At 42.2% G+C, this 12,949-nt stretch overlaps 1 protein-coding gene across 2 annotated transcripts in view; it reads left to right on the top strand.

The window, feature by feature from the left end:
* The first annotated feature begins 1,271 nt into the window (after positions 1-1,271).
* The window catches only part of arb2a (ARB2 cotranscriptional regulator A), a 378,083-nt gene continuing 366,405 nt past the window's right edge, over positions 1,272-12,949 (top strand). For both annotated transcript variants that reach the window (XM_078396498.1, XM_078396497.1), the window contains exons 1-2: positions 1,272-1,465; positions 3,552-3,686. In XM_078396498.1, the coding sequence (XP_078252624.1) occupies positions 3,578-3,686 (109 nt within the window). In that variant the 5' untranslated portion in view covers positions 1,272-1,465; positions 3,552-3,577. The remainder of the gene's footprint in view (positions 1,466-3,551; positions 3,687-12,949) is intronic.

Genomic DNA, 12,949 nt, shown 5'->3' on the forward strand with positions numbered 1-12,949 from the left:
TGCATCCAAGAGGACATCTATGGGGTTCTCTCATTGACCTCAACATTGATAATGAAATTCACCAACATCTGCTATGCAGCAGCACAGGCTTTAGTTGAATGGGGGAAATAGTACTGTCGTTGAAAATCAGGACCTCATACCATGTACCAAAGCTCATGGTCCACATGAAGTGACCCTACTCTTTTGTGTGCCTCTGAGACCTCAACCTCCATTAGCAGGTATCGCAAGGTACTGACAAAACACCAGCAATGCTATCTCTGCAAAATCCTCCAAATTCACTGTAATGATAACTGAACCAATGCTAGCTTCCACTTCCACATAACATCCCCACCATCGAGGTCCCACTTACTCTTGTACAGCTACAATGGGCAAGCTACATCACTCACATACCCAACAACAGACTTCAGAAATGTATAATAGGTGGACAGGGAAAAAAAGAACCTGATGTATTCAAAGCTTTCTTGAAGTGCAACATTGCCGCTGCCTTCTGGGAACCTCTGGCCTGGGATTAATCAAAGTGGAAGAACAGATGTATTGAGAATCTCAAAGCCATGCACTGGGCACAAACAGAAGCCCTACACAAGTGGAAAATGGAGCACACCATCTCACAATTGACTATTCATCCACTATATCAACCATATCCGCACTCTACCCTATCTGTGGAAGACTCTGCAGTTCCCATGATGGCCACATTAGCAAGTTCAAAACCCTCAAAACTGAAATATAAGCGAATTGTCTAATCCTGAGGGACTACCTAATAAAAAGGTTGGCATAACAATGCCAAGATGCCTTCATCCCACTGCCTTCATTTAGACAGGAGACTAATACTACTTTTACTAAGAACTGCAAATGACAATAAAGATTTAGAATTTTTGATCTCAAGATGCTGGTTTGCACAATCAAGTTGAAAATGGACACAGCTTAGTAATTGGGTGTTGGGTTGTGACTTTTAGTTGGAATTTTCATTAACACTAGTAATACTGCTTTGAAGTAGTCCTTATTTCAATTGTATGCATCCTCGTATCTGGACGATCTGGCAGCACAAACAGCTGTAGATAACACTCTACATGCACTACCAAAATTGATGTCCAGTCTGGCCCTGAAGGAGGGTCCCGACCCATCCTCGTCCCCCTGGCGCCGCCATCACCCGCGCGGGGGTGCCTACGGTTTTGTTCAAACCCGCCGCGACCGTTGGCCTCACGCTCGCCCCGCCGCTCCCGCCAGCGGATTGCCATGGCGACGGCCCAGTTCCGCTTCCGCTGTAGCTAGTTCTTCCTGGCGGTCCGTCTTTTCTGTCACTTTCGGTATCGCTTTCCATTATTTGGCTTGAGATCGGGGAAGGGAGGGAGCGCAAAAAAATATTTATATTTATATATATGTATCTATATATAGGCGGTGAAGATATCTCGCGTTACGGTCCGAGAGAGAGAGATATTCGGCGGAAAACTGTGCTGTGTCGGGCACGGTATGTGGTTGCTCTTCCCTTGCCGTGTTGGGTACTTTCCTGCGCTGCGAGTCAAGTGTGTGGCAAGGATCGCGGGTGGCAGCAAGTTGGGGCATGCAAGAGGCAAGCCGCCCACTCGCCAGGCGGTTAAAACAAACAGACAGCGACCCCAAGGTCGTAGGTCTGAGCTTCGACACGGAGCGACAGTGTAGGCGCACATACACACAGGCACCAACTCCACCTTGCCTTGGCCCTTCAAAATGAAAAGGGCCCTGTTATATTTCACTGCCCTGTTTTGAAAAACAAACAATGCAATCTACAAGCCCCAAAGGTGCAATGGAGAATTGTGGAGATGCAACCCTCCTTTCTGGATCTCTCCATCTAACGAGAATCCCAAACGATGGAATTGAAGAGGTTTTAAAATGCCGACCACAGGCAATATTTTCAGTTCCAAATGAAACTTTAAACAACATAAATAAAACATAATTTGGTTAAAAGAATTCATATTATTTAATTTAATGTCCTTAAAATTGATGCTAATTACTTTGTGAAGCGTGGGAAATAAAACTCAAGATCATTAAAATATAAGGATAACGTTTTCTTACTGTGTCAAATTGCCACAGGAATTAAAAAGTATAGTTAGAATTCTGTTTTCAGGCCTATATGATATATAGGTAATGGAAAATGAAATTCATTCATTATAATTGGTGACAGCTTGATAAAAGATTTGATTATGTCTTATTCTGTCACACATATTCAAAACAATACTTAATATGTTTATTCCAAGCTGATTTTATATTTGACGCTCATTAGAGTACTTTGTTAATGAACTTTAAGACTTGGTAGGAGTTCAGTAATGTGAAATTACTTTGTATTTTTATTGGTGTTTGGGGGGGGTCAGTTGGAGAATCTGGGTATTGCAGGCAAAGATAGTATTCACTCCCCATCCCTAATACCTTTGAGAAAGTGGTGGTGGACCTTCTGCAATCCTTCCCCAGGTGCTCCCAAAATGTTAGTAGGGTTCCAGGATTTAAACAGTGTAGGAACGGCAATACATTCAAGTCAGGAGGGATGGTGAGGAAACTGGAATGGAGGCATTCTTGGCCTTGGTAGTAGAGGAGACAAGTTTGGAAGATGCTGTCAGTATTCCTGAAGTGAATTGTAGATTGTTTTCACTCTTGCCACTATACAGTAGTGTTAAATGGAATGGTTAATTAGCTAGGTGGATGGAGCATGAATTAGGTAGGTGGCTTTGTCCTGAATAGTGTCAAGCTTCTTCAGCGTTGACAGAGCTATGCCTCTGTGTATTCATTCAGGAAAATGGAGAGTATTTAATCAAACTGGACTTCAAGATTGTCTTTCTGCTGACTGGTTAGCACGCAGCAAAAGCTTTTTAGAGAACCTCGGAACACAATAAACTAAACTAGACTAAATTCAATTTTTAGGTGGTAGAAAGCCATGGGTGAGTCACTTGCCATGGGATATCCAGCCTCTGATTTGCTTTTGTATCTATTGTATTTATGTGGCTGATCCAGTTGAGTTCCAAGTCAGGATGTGGATGTTGGAGATCTTGGTGCCAGTAATGTCACTCTCAAGGGTATTTTCAGCGATTTTTGGGAGATCTTGGTGTTGGTAATGTCATTATCAATGGTGTTTCCAGCCATTTTTGAAACTTGTTATTTCTAACGATATTTAATCAACCAATAATATTAACATCTTATAGATGAGCGTCATACTGATAAATTCAATGTTGGCTTCTATGACGTAAACAAATCATCAAGGTTGCTTTAACTTGATCAATTGGTTGCTCCAAATTTCTAAACATTCAAGCCATTTGTGTATTTTTTTTAAAAAAGAGTAACTTATTGTAATACCAAAGTAACTGCTGGGTTGTTTCATATTTTCTAAATATTTTCTAAATTGTCATCACAATTATCTGTAGGAAAAAAATGCAGATGCTGGTTTAAATCGAAGGTAGACACAAAATGCTAGAGTAACTCAGCAGGTCAGGCAGCATCTTGGGAGAGAAGAAATGGGTGACATTTCGGGTCGAGACCCTTCTTCAGACTGATATAGTAATAAAGTCTTCTGTCTCATTTCATTTCAGTCAGTTGGAGAGACAAAACTAATTGGATGCTCGTTTACCAAGTGATTTGCATCTTTTCACTCGTGTGGAAAACCATGGCACAGAACCAGCCAGATGGCCCAGAAGAAAAGGACAGAAATTCCACTGCATTGAAAGGTATTATGTACACAGATTTTGACTGTTCCATTTGAAGATTATGAAACTGATTGTTCAATCTAGTTGCAATATGTCTTGTGCTTAATTGTTTAATCGAGATGTCCAAGCCATTCCTTTAACATAATGGAACAATCCATGATACAATTCCTTTAACATAGCTAAATTATTCCAAGGTTGTTGCAAGAAGGTCATGTTAGAAAATGTAATAAGCCAAATAGATTAGCATCTGATAAATTTGGTCTGATAAAGTGGTATGATTACGAAATATCATTGATGGAATTACTAAATTTGGTAATGATCAAATTATGAGAATTAAGATGGCAAAGATTGCAGAGATGTGAAGAGTAAGATTATGAAGGCATTTGAACATTCATTTTAAGGAGTTGACGAACTTAAACATCCTTCGGTTGGGGGGTGAACCCTCGGAAAGTGTCTGGACCTGATGGTATACCTGGTCGTGTTCTTAAAACTGGCAGGAGTTTTTGCGACATTACTGAGGTCTGAAATTCCCATCTGCTTTAAGAGGGCATCATTATTACCATTGCCCAAGAAAAGTAAGGTGACATGCCTCAATGACTATCGACCGTTGGCACTAACGTGTGTTGTAATAAACGTCCATTTGAGAGGTTGGTTATGGCGCATATTAATTCCTACCTCAACAAGCACCTCTATCCATTGCAACCTGCCTAATGTTACAATAGGTCAAAGGAGGATGCAATCTCATTGGCTCTCCACTCTGCACTGGACCACTTGGACAATAAAAACGCACGTCAGGCTGTTATTTATTGACTACAGCTTGAAAAGAAAATATGTTATATGAGATTCTTTGGATTTGTTTGGATCATTAAGATGGGAACCATGTGAGTAGGGGCACCTGTGACCTAACCAAATGAAGAGAGGCTTGAAGGAAGAGTGGACACACAAAAAACCACAGATGATGAAATCTAGAGCAACAAACTGTCCACTGGAGGAACTTGGCAAGTCCACAGCACCTGTGGTTGGAAAGGAATAGTTGACATTTCAGGTTGAAACCCTACATTTGGAAGAATGGCCTGGTTCATCTTGACTTAAGGATCTAGCAGTCAAAACAGTTAAGAAAGAAGAGTAGCCATGGGCAAAGGTGACTTTTAGGATGTGGGTGGCACCAAAATAGCCAACATTTAAAGCGGAGATTGCCAGAATCTTGATTAATAAGGGCCTCAAAGGTTATGGGGAGAATGCAGGAGAATGGGGTTGAGAAGGAATGAGAGATCAGTCATGATTGAATGATGGAGTAGACTTGATGGCCTCATTGTGCTCCTATGACATGAACGTTTGTTACTCGTTCATAAATGCTCTTGAAAAGGTGATGGATAGCAACCTTATTGAACTGCTGCAGTCCATCTAGTGAAGGTACTCCCACATAACTGTTGGATGAAGGAGCGATGATATATTTCCAAATATGATGTGCAGGTGATGGTATTCTCATGCAATTATTGCCTTTGTCCTTCTTGGCAGTCAAAAAGATTTTGCTGGTGCTGTTAGAATCACCAAGGCAAATAATTGCAATGTATTTTTCAGATGGCTTGCATTTTTTTTTGTGCTATTGATGGAGGGAAAAAAGTTTAATTTGATGAATAGGGTGTCAATAAAGTTAGATGCTTTCCACTGGATGGATTCAAGTTTCTGTTTGGTGGTGGAGTTGCACTCAGCGAGAGTATTTCGTCTCACTCTTGAATCGTATAGAAGAAACCATGGGTGATGGTGTTCCCATTCAGCTTCTGTCTTTGACCTTCATCGCGATAGAGGTTGCAGGTGTTGAATGACTTTGGAGCTTCAAGAGATGAGTTACTCGATAGGATACCCCACCTCTGTGTGCTCTTGTAACCTCTATATTTATGTGGCTGATCCATTTGAGTTTTTGATCCTCAAATGTTGAAGGTAGAGGTCTCGGCGATGGTAAAGTCGTTGAATGTCAAAGATGGATGGTTAGACTATCTCCTGTTGGACATTGTAAGTTCCTGTCATTTTAGTGGTATGATGGTTGATTGCCACTTATCAGCCCAAGTCTGCAGGTTGTTTCATGTTTCTCTTTATTTTAGTGGAGTTGCAAATCATAAGTGAGCATTCTCACTTCTGACTTTATGATACAACAAAGGTCATTGGTGAAGCAGCTGAAGATGGTTGGGTCCAGATAGCGCCCTGAAGAACCCTTGTAGCACGTCGCAAAGTTCTAGGCTTGAGCTAATTAACCATCATCTAATGAAGCATTTTCCTTGTGAGACTCATTGATTTCAATTTTATTTGAGCCACTCTCAATCAATGCTACTTTAGTGCAAAAACTTTCATGTGATCTCTGGAATTAAGTTATTTGCTCCATGTTGGTATTGCTATTGATATTTTGATATTGACATTGGTTTATTATTGTCATGTGTGACCAGATAGCAAATCGTACCATGTAGGAGTACAATCATGCCATACCTGAGTACAATAAGCCATGCAAAAGAGGAAGGACACAAATATCAGAATATGGTGTTGCAGCTGCAGTGAAAATACAGATGAAAAAGAAGTGCAAAAGCTGCAACAAAGTAGATTAAAAGGTTGGGAATTTATCCTAAGCAGAGTTGTGTCCATTCAAGAGTCTGATAACAGTTGGGAAGAAGTTGTTCATGAAACTGGTGGTATGTCCTTTCAAACTTTTGTATCTTTTGGCTGACAGGAGAGTGGAAAAGAGAGAATGACCGGGTGTGAGTGGCCTTGATTACGTTGGCTGCTTTCCCAAAACAGCATGAAATGTAGATGGAGTTGATGGAGATGTGGCTGGTTTACATGATGGAATGGACTGCATCCCAAACTCTGCAATTTCTTGCAGTCATGGTCAGAGACTATTGTAATGAGGTGGAGCCAAGTAGTTCTAGTGAAACTTAATAGGGCACAGTGCATCGATTATCAATGAATGTCTGGTCTCACCAACATAGTCAGGACTGAGGGCGTAGTTAATCTCAGTTGGTGCTATTGGACTAGTCACGTGTCCGACACAAGACTTCTGAAATTGAAACTGTATACCTAGCTCTGTCATGTGTGGAGATTACTGGGCAGACAGTGAAAAATAATTAAAGGATATACTCAAAGCTTGAAAAAAGTTACACATCCCTACTATCTCCCAGGAATCTCTGCCCCATGATTACTCAGAGTTAAGGAAGAGCATGAACGATGTTATTGAGGACCTTGAGCTATTTAAAAGTAACATTAGCAAATTTGCAGATGACACAAAGCTGGGTGGCAGTGTGAACTGTGAGGAAGATGCTATGAGGTTGCAGGGTGACTTGGACAGGTTGTGTGAGTGGGCAGATGCATGGCAGATGCAGTTTAATGTGGATAAATGTGAGGTTATCCACTTTGGTAGTAAGAATAGGAAGGCAGATTATTATCTGAATGGTGTCAAGTTGGGAAAAAGGGAAGTACAACGAGATCTGGGTGTCCTAGTTCATTAGTCACTGAAAGGAAGCATGCAGGTATAGCAGGCAATGAAGAACGCCAATGGAATGTTGGCCTTCATAACAAGAGGAGTTGAGTATAGGAGCAAAGAGGTCCTTCTGCAGTTGTACAGGGCCCTAGTGAGACCACACCTGGAGTATTGTATGCAGTTTTGGTCTCCATACTTGAGGAAGGACATTCTTGCTATTGAGGGAGTGCAGCGTAGGTTCACGAGGTTAATTCCAAAAATGGCGGGACTGTCATACGTTGAAAGACTGGAGTAACTGGGCTTGTATACTCTGGAATTTAGAAGGATGAGAGGGGATCTTATTGAAACATATAAGATCATTAAGGGATTGTACACGCTAGAGGCAGGAAACATGTTCCCGATGTTGGGGGAGTCCCGAACCAGGGGCCACAGTTTAAGAATAAGGGGTAGGCCATTTAGAACGGAGATGAGGAAAAACATTTTCACTCAGAGAGTTGTGAAGCAATGGAATTCTCTGCCTCACAAGGCAGTGGAGACCTATTCTCTGGATGCTTTCAAGAGAGAGTTAGATAGAGCTCTTAATGATAGAGGAATCAAGGGATATGGGGAGAAGACAGGAACGTGGTACTGATTGTGCATGTTCAGCCATGATCACGGTGAAGGGTGGTGCTGGTTCAAAGGGCCGAATGGCCTATTCCTGCGCCTATTGTCTATTGTCTATGTCTATTTTCTATTGGGGTGCACTGAAAAGCTGTACTTAGGTACTAGCAGAAGCACACCATCTCGCAAAATACCTACCTGTCTGCATGGTCAAATATCTCCTGTCCCATCAATGGAAGAGTCTGCAGTTCATTGATCGCCTCATAATCCACAAGCATGTCATCCTCAATTCCAAAAGAATCCAAAGAAGTTCAGAGAGTAAGTGGTAATTGATAGCACTGTTAGTGATTGCTTACATCACTTAGTCATAGAGTCAAACAGCACAGAAGCAGGCCTTTTCGCCTAACTTGGCCATGCTGATGGGAAAAGGTGTTATTTCTTATATCAGGGTTGAGCTAATCTCATATGTTTTTGGGAAGCAAGGTTTATCTTGACTTACTATTTATACAGTATGTCCTCAATGGCCATGATTTACTAGTTCTTCCATGTAAACCCAATTATTTTCATAAGCACCTAATTGTTTTTCTAAACTAATCTGCTTGCTCGATATAGGGACTGTTAGCAGCCAACCCCATTTTAGCTAAAAAGTCTAATTTAACCTTAACATTACAGTGGTGCAGTTGATTCGGGATCACACGTCTTTGGTATTATACCTGTGATGCTAACTGGTCCCATAGTTTTCCTACATTCAATTCTATGCTTTTTAAAAATATTATGTGAAGTTAATCAAATTATGTGAAAACTAGCATTTCTGATCAGGGAATCATCTATGCAGCATTCTGGCTGTTGCAAGTGTTTTAACCTTATTGTTACTGGAGGAGGTAGTTGAGGCAGGTACTATCACAATGTTTAAGAAACATTTGGACAAGTACATGGATAGGATAGGTTTAGAAGCAAGTCAACACTGTGGTAAAAGCCAGCTTCTTCCAGCTTCATACCATATCTTGTAGAGATGCATAAAATCATAAAAGGACTAGACAAGCTAGATGCAGGAAAAATGTTCCCAATGTTTGGGGAGACCAGAACCAGGGGCCACAGTCTTAGAATAAAGGGGAGGCCCTTTAAAACTGAGGTGAGAAGGAACTTTTTCACCCAGAGAGTTGTGAATTTGTGGAATTCTCTGCCACAGAAGGCAGTGGAGGCCAATTCACTGGATGAATTTAAAAGAGTTAGATAGAGCTCTCGGGGCTGGTGGAATCAAGGGATATGGGGAGAAGGCGGGCACGGGTTACTGATTGTGCATGATCAGCCATGATCACAATGAGTGGCGGTGCTGGCTCGAATGGCCGAATGGCCTCCCCCTGCACCTATTTTCTATGTTTCTATGTAATACAAGCCCAGTTAACCCATTCTTTCATCATATGTCAATCCCGCCATCCCGGAAATTAACCTGGTGAACCTACGCTGCACTCCCTCTATTACAATAATGTCCTTCCTCAAATTAGGAGACCAAAATTGCACACAATACTCTAGGTGCAGGTCAAAGGAAAGTGTTTAACTTCTTTATTAGCACAAATGGTTCATATGTCAATCAATCTAGGCCTGCACTTCATCCTCCAGCACCTAGACCACAAGGGGACCTATTGCCAGGATTCTGTTTGTCGACTTTAGCTCTGCTTTTAACACCATTGTGCCAGAGATCCTACACTACAAACTCTCCCAGCTGACTGTGCCTGAACTCCTCTGTCAGTGGATCATCAACTTCCTAACGGACTGGAAGCAGCATGTGAGGCTGGGAAAGCGCATCTCAGACCCGCAGACCCTCAGCATAGGAGCACCGCAAGGCTGCGTACTCTCCCCTCTCCTTTACTCTCTCTACACCAACGACTGCACCTCCACAGACTCCTCCGTCAAGCTCCTCAAGTTTGCGGATGACACTACCCTGATTGGACGGATCCAGGATGGGGAGGAATCTGACTACAGATGGGAAGTCACACAGCTGGCGTCCTGGTGCCATCGTAACAACCTGGAGCTCAATGCTCTCAAGACAGTGGAACTAATTGTAGACTTTCGAAGAGATCCCCCTCCCCTCCCCTCACTCACCATCAACAACACCATCGTCACATCTGTGGAGTCATTTAAGTTCCTTGGAACCATCATCTCCAGGGACCTTAAATGGGGGGGCCACCATCGACATGGAGGATGATCAGCCATGATCATATTGAATGGCGGTGCAGGCTCGAAGGGCCGAATGGCCTACTCCTGCACCTATTTTCTTTGTTTCTATGTTTCTATATTTCTATGACTCCACAGTCAAAAAGGCCCAACAGAGGATGTACTTCCTGCGGCAACTGAAGAAACACAATCTGCCACAGGCAATGATGGTCCATTTCTATACTGCTATCATTGAGTCCGTCCTCAACTTCTCCATCTTGGTCTGGTTTGGCTCAGCCACCAAGCACGACATCCGGAGGCTGCAACGGATCGTTCGCACAGCTGAGAAGGTTGTTGGCTGCAACCATCCCCCCATTGACGAACTGTACACTGCAAGGGCCAGGAAGCGAGCGGGCAAGATCATCTCTGACCCCTCTCACCCTGGCCACAAACTCTTTGAAACACTTCCTTCTGGAAGGCGACTCCGGACTGTCAAAGCAGCCACAGCCAGACATAAAAACAGCTTTTTGCCACGAGTGATAGTTCTACTCAATTACCAAAGTCTGTAGTCTCTTTTTTGCTCTGGTTTATTTTCACCCACATGTATAGACCGTAATGGTGTATCCTTATTGTTTTAATGCGTTTATGCTTTATTCTTAATTGTTAACTGTATGTTTGTGTTGTCATTTGTGAGCGGAGCACCAAGGCACATTCCTTGTATCTTCATACTTGGCCAATAAACGTATTGATTCATGCTCTTAAATGATAGGAGCAGAATTAAGCCAATCGGCTCATCAAGTCCACTCTGCCATTCAATCATGACTGATCTATCTCTCCCTCCTAACCCCATTCTCCTGATTTCTCCCCATAAACTCTGACACCGATACCAATTAAGAATCTATCTAGCTCTGCATTAAATATATCCATTGATTTGGCCTCCACAGCCTTCATTGGCAGTGAATTCCACAGATTCACCACCCTCTGACTGAAGAAATTCCTCCTCATCTTCCTAAAGGAACTTTCTTTAATTCTGAGGCTATGACCTCTGGTCCTAGGCTCTCCCACTAGTGGAAACATCTTCTCCACATCCACTCTATCCAGGTCTTTCGCTATTCAGTAAGTTTCAATGAAATCCGCCCTCATCCTAAATTCCAGCGAGTGGAGGCCCAGTGCCGTCAAACACTCATCATATGTTAACCCACATTCCTGGTCCTTGTAGCATTTATGTGGCATAAATGGTAAATGTCTCTTATCAGTGCAAGCTTGAATGTAGTTTAAGTCCTGCTGTAATTCATTGTTTTAATGAAATCCAGTACATGGTATAATGATAATGAAAAATAAAACAATAAATACAATGACTAATGCAAAACAGCAGAATGATATAAATATTACAGTGCAATCTGCAGAGAAAACAAAAATGCAATAATGGAATAAGCAAATAAGATAGAGTTAAGACTAAGAGTAACATAGAAAATAGGTTCAGGAGGAGGCCATTCAGCCCTTCGAGCCAGCACCGCCATTCATTGTGATTATGGCTGATCATCCACAATTGGTAACCTGTGCCCAACTTCTCCCCATATCCCTTGATTCCACTAGCCCCCAGAGCTCTATCTAACTCTCTCTTAAATTCATCCAGTGATTTGGCCTCCACTGCCCTCTGTGGCAGAGAATTCCACAAATTCACAACTCTCTGGGTGAAAAAGTTCCTTCTCACCTCAGTTTTAAAGGGCCTCCCCTTTATTCTAAGACTGTGGCCCCTGGTTCTGGACTCCCCCAACATTGGGAACATTTTTCCTGCATCTAGCTTGTCCAGTCCTTTTATAATTTTATATGTCTCTATAAGATCCCCTCTCATCCTTCTAAACTCCAGTGAATACTAGTCTTTTCAATCTTTCCTTATATGACTATCCCGCCATCCCAGGGATCAATCTCGTGAATATACACTGTACTGCCTCAATTACAAGGATGTCCTTCCTCAAATTGGGAGACCAAAACTGTACACAATACTCCAGCTGTGATCTTACCAGGGCCCTATACAACTGCAGAAGAACCTCTTTACTCCTATACTGAAACACTCTCGTTATGACTGGTAGCACCTTGTTTGAAAGAGGTGATTGGTTCAGAAGACTGATAGCAGTAGGGAAGAAGTTTTTCTTAAGACTGGACATCCTGGTTTTCAAGCTTCTGTATCTTCTCCCAGTTGTAGAAAACAGAAAAGTGAATGGCCAGGGTTGCAGGCATCCATGATGATATCTCCTGCCTTCTATATGCATGCACCGTGAAGGTGGATTGGATGGCTGGAAGTGGCAAGTTTGTGGACTGGGCTGTACCCACCACTCCCTGCAGGTTTAGGCGGTCAAGAGCAGAGCAGTTGCCAGACCAGTTTGTGATGCATCCCATCAGAATACTTTCCATAGTGCATCTATAGAGGTTTGGGTGAATCCTCTTGGCATGCCAAATCTACTTCGATGCCTGAGAAACTAAACATGCTGATATGGTAACATTCCTGTAAGAGCGATTCCTGATTTCCCCCAAATTCTCTTTACAAGTGCTGCTTCATGTCACACTTGTTTAAATGTCTCTTTAATATGAAGACTGCCACTCACCATAAAGTTCAGCCATTTTGTCCTAACTTTGATCAAGATGCAAATGAGATCTTGAAGAGTTTTGTTCCTATGGATCCTAAACAAAGTGGTGTGTAGGCTATTGAAAGATAATGCAACAGTATTGACAACTGTTTTGATGGCAGTTCTATAACTTTGGTGATCATTGAGGATAATGAACTATTTACTATTAAGAGAGATATATTTCAAAACGGAGCATTTGGATAGCAGTAACAGGATCGTTCCGAGTCAGCATGGATTTACGAAGGGGAAATCATGCTTAACTAATCTGGACTTTTTTGAGGATGTAACTAGGAAAATGGACAGGGGAGAGCCGGTGGATGTAGTGTACCTTGACTTTCAGAAAGCCTTCGACAAGGTCCCACATAGGAGATTAGTGTGCAAAATTGGAGCACATGGTATTGGGGGTAGGGTACTGACATGGATAGAAAATTGGTTGG

Source organism: Rhinoraja longicauda, chromosome 3, assembly GCF_053455715.1.
Source record: "Rhinoraja longicauda isolate Sanriku21f chromosome 3, sRhiLon1.1, whole genome shotgun sequence".
NCBI classification, from domain to species: Eukaryota; Metazoa; Chordata; class Chondrichthyes; order Rajiformes; family Arhynchobatidae; genus Rhinoraja; species Rhinoraja longicauda.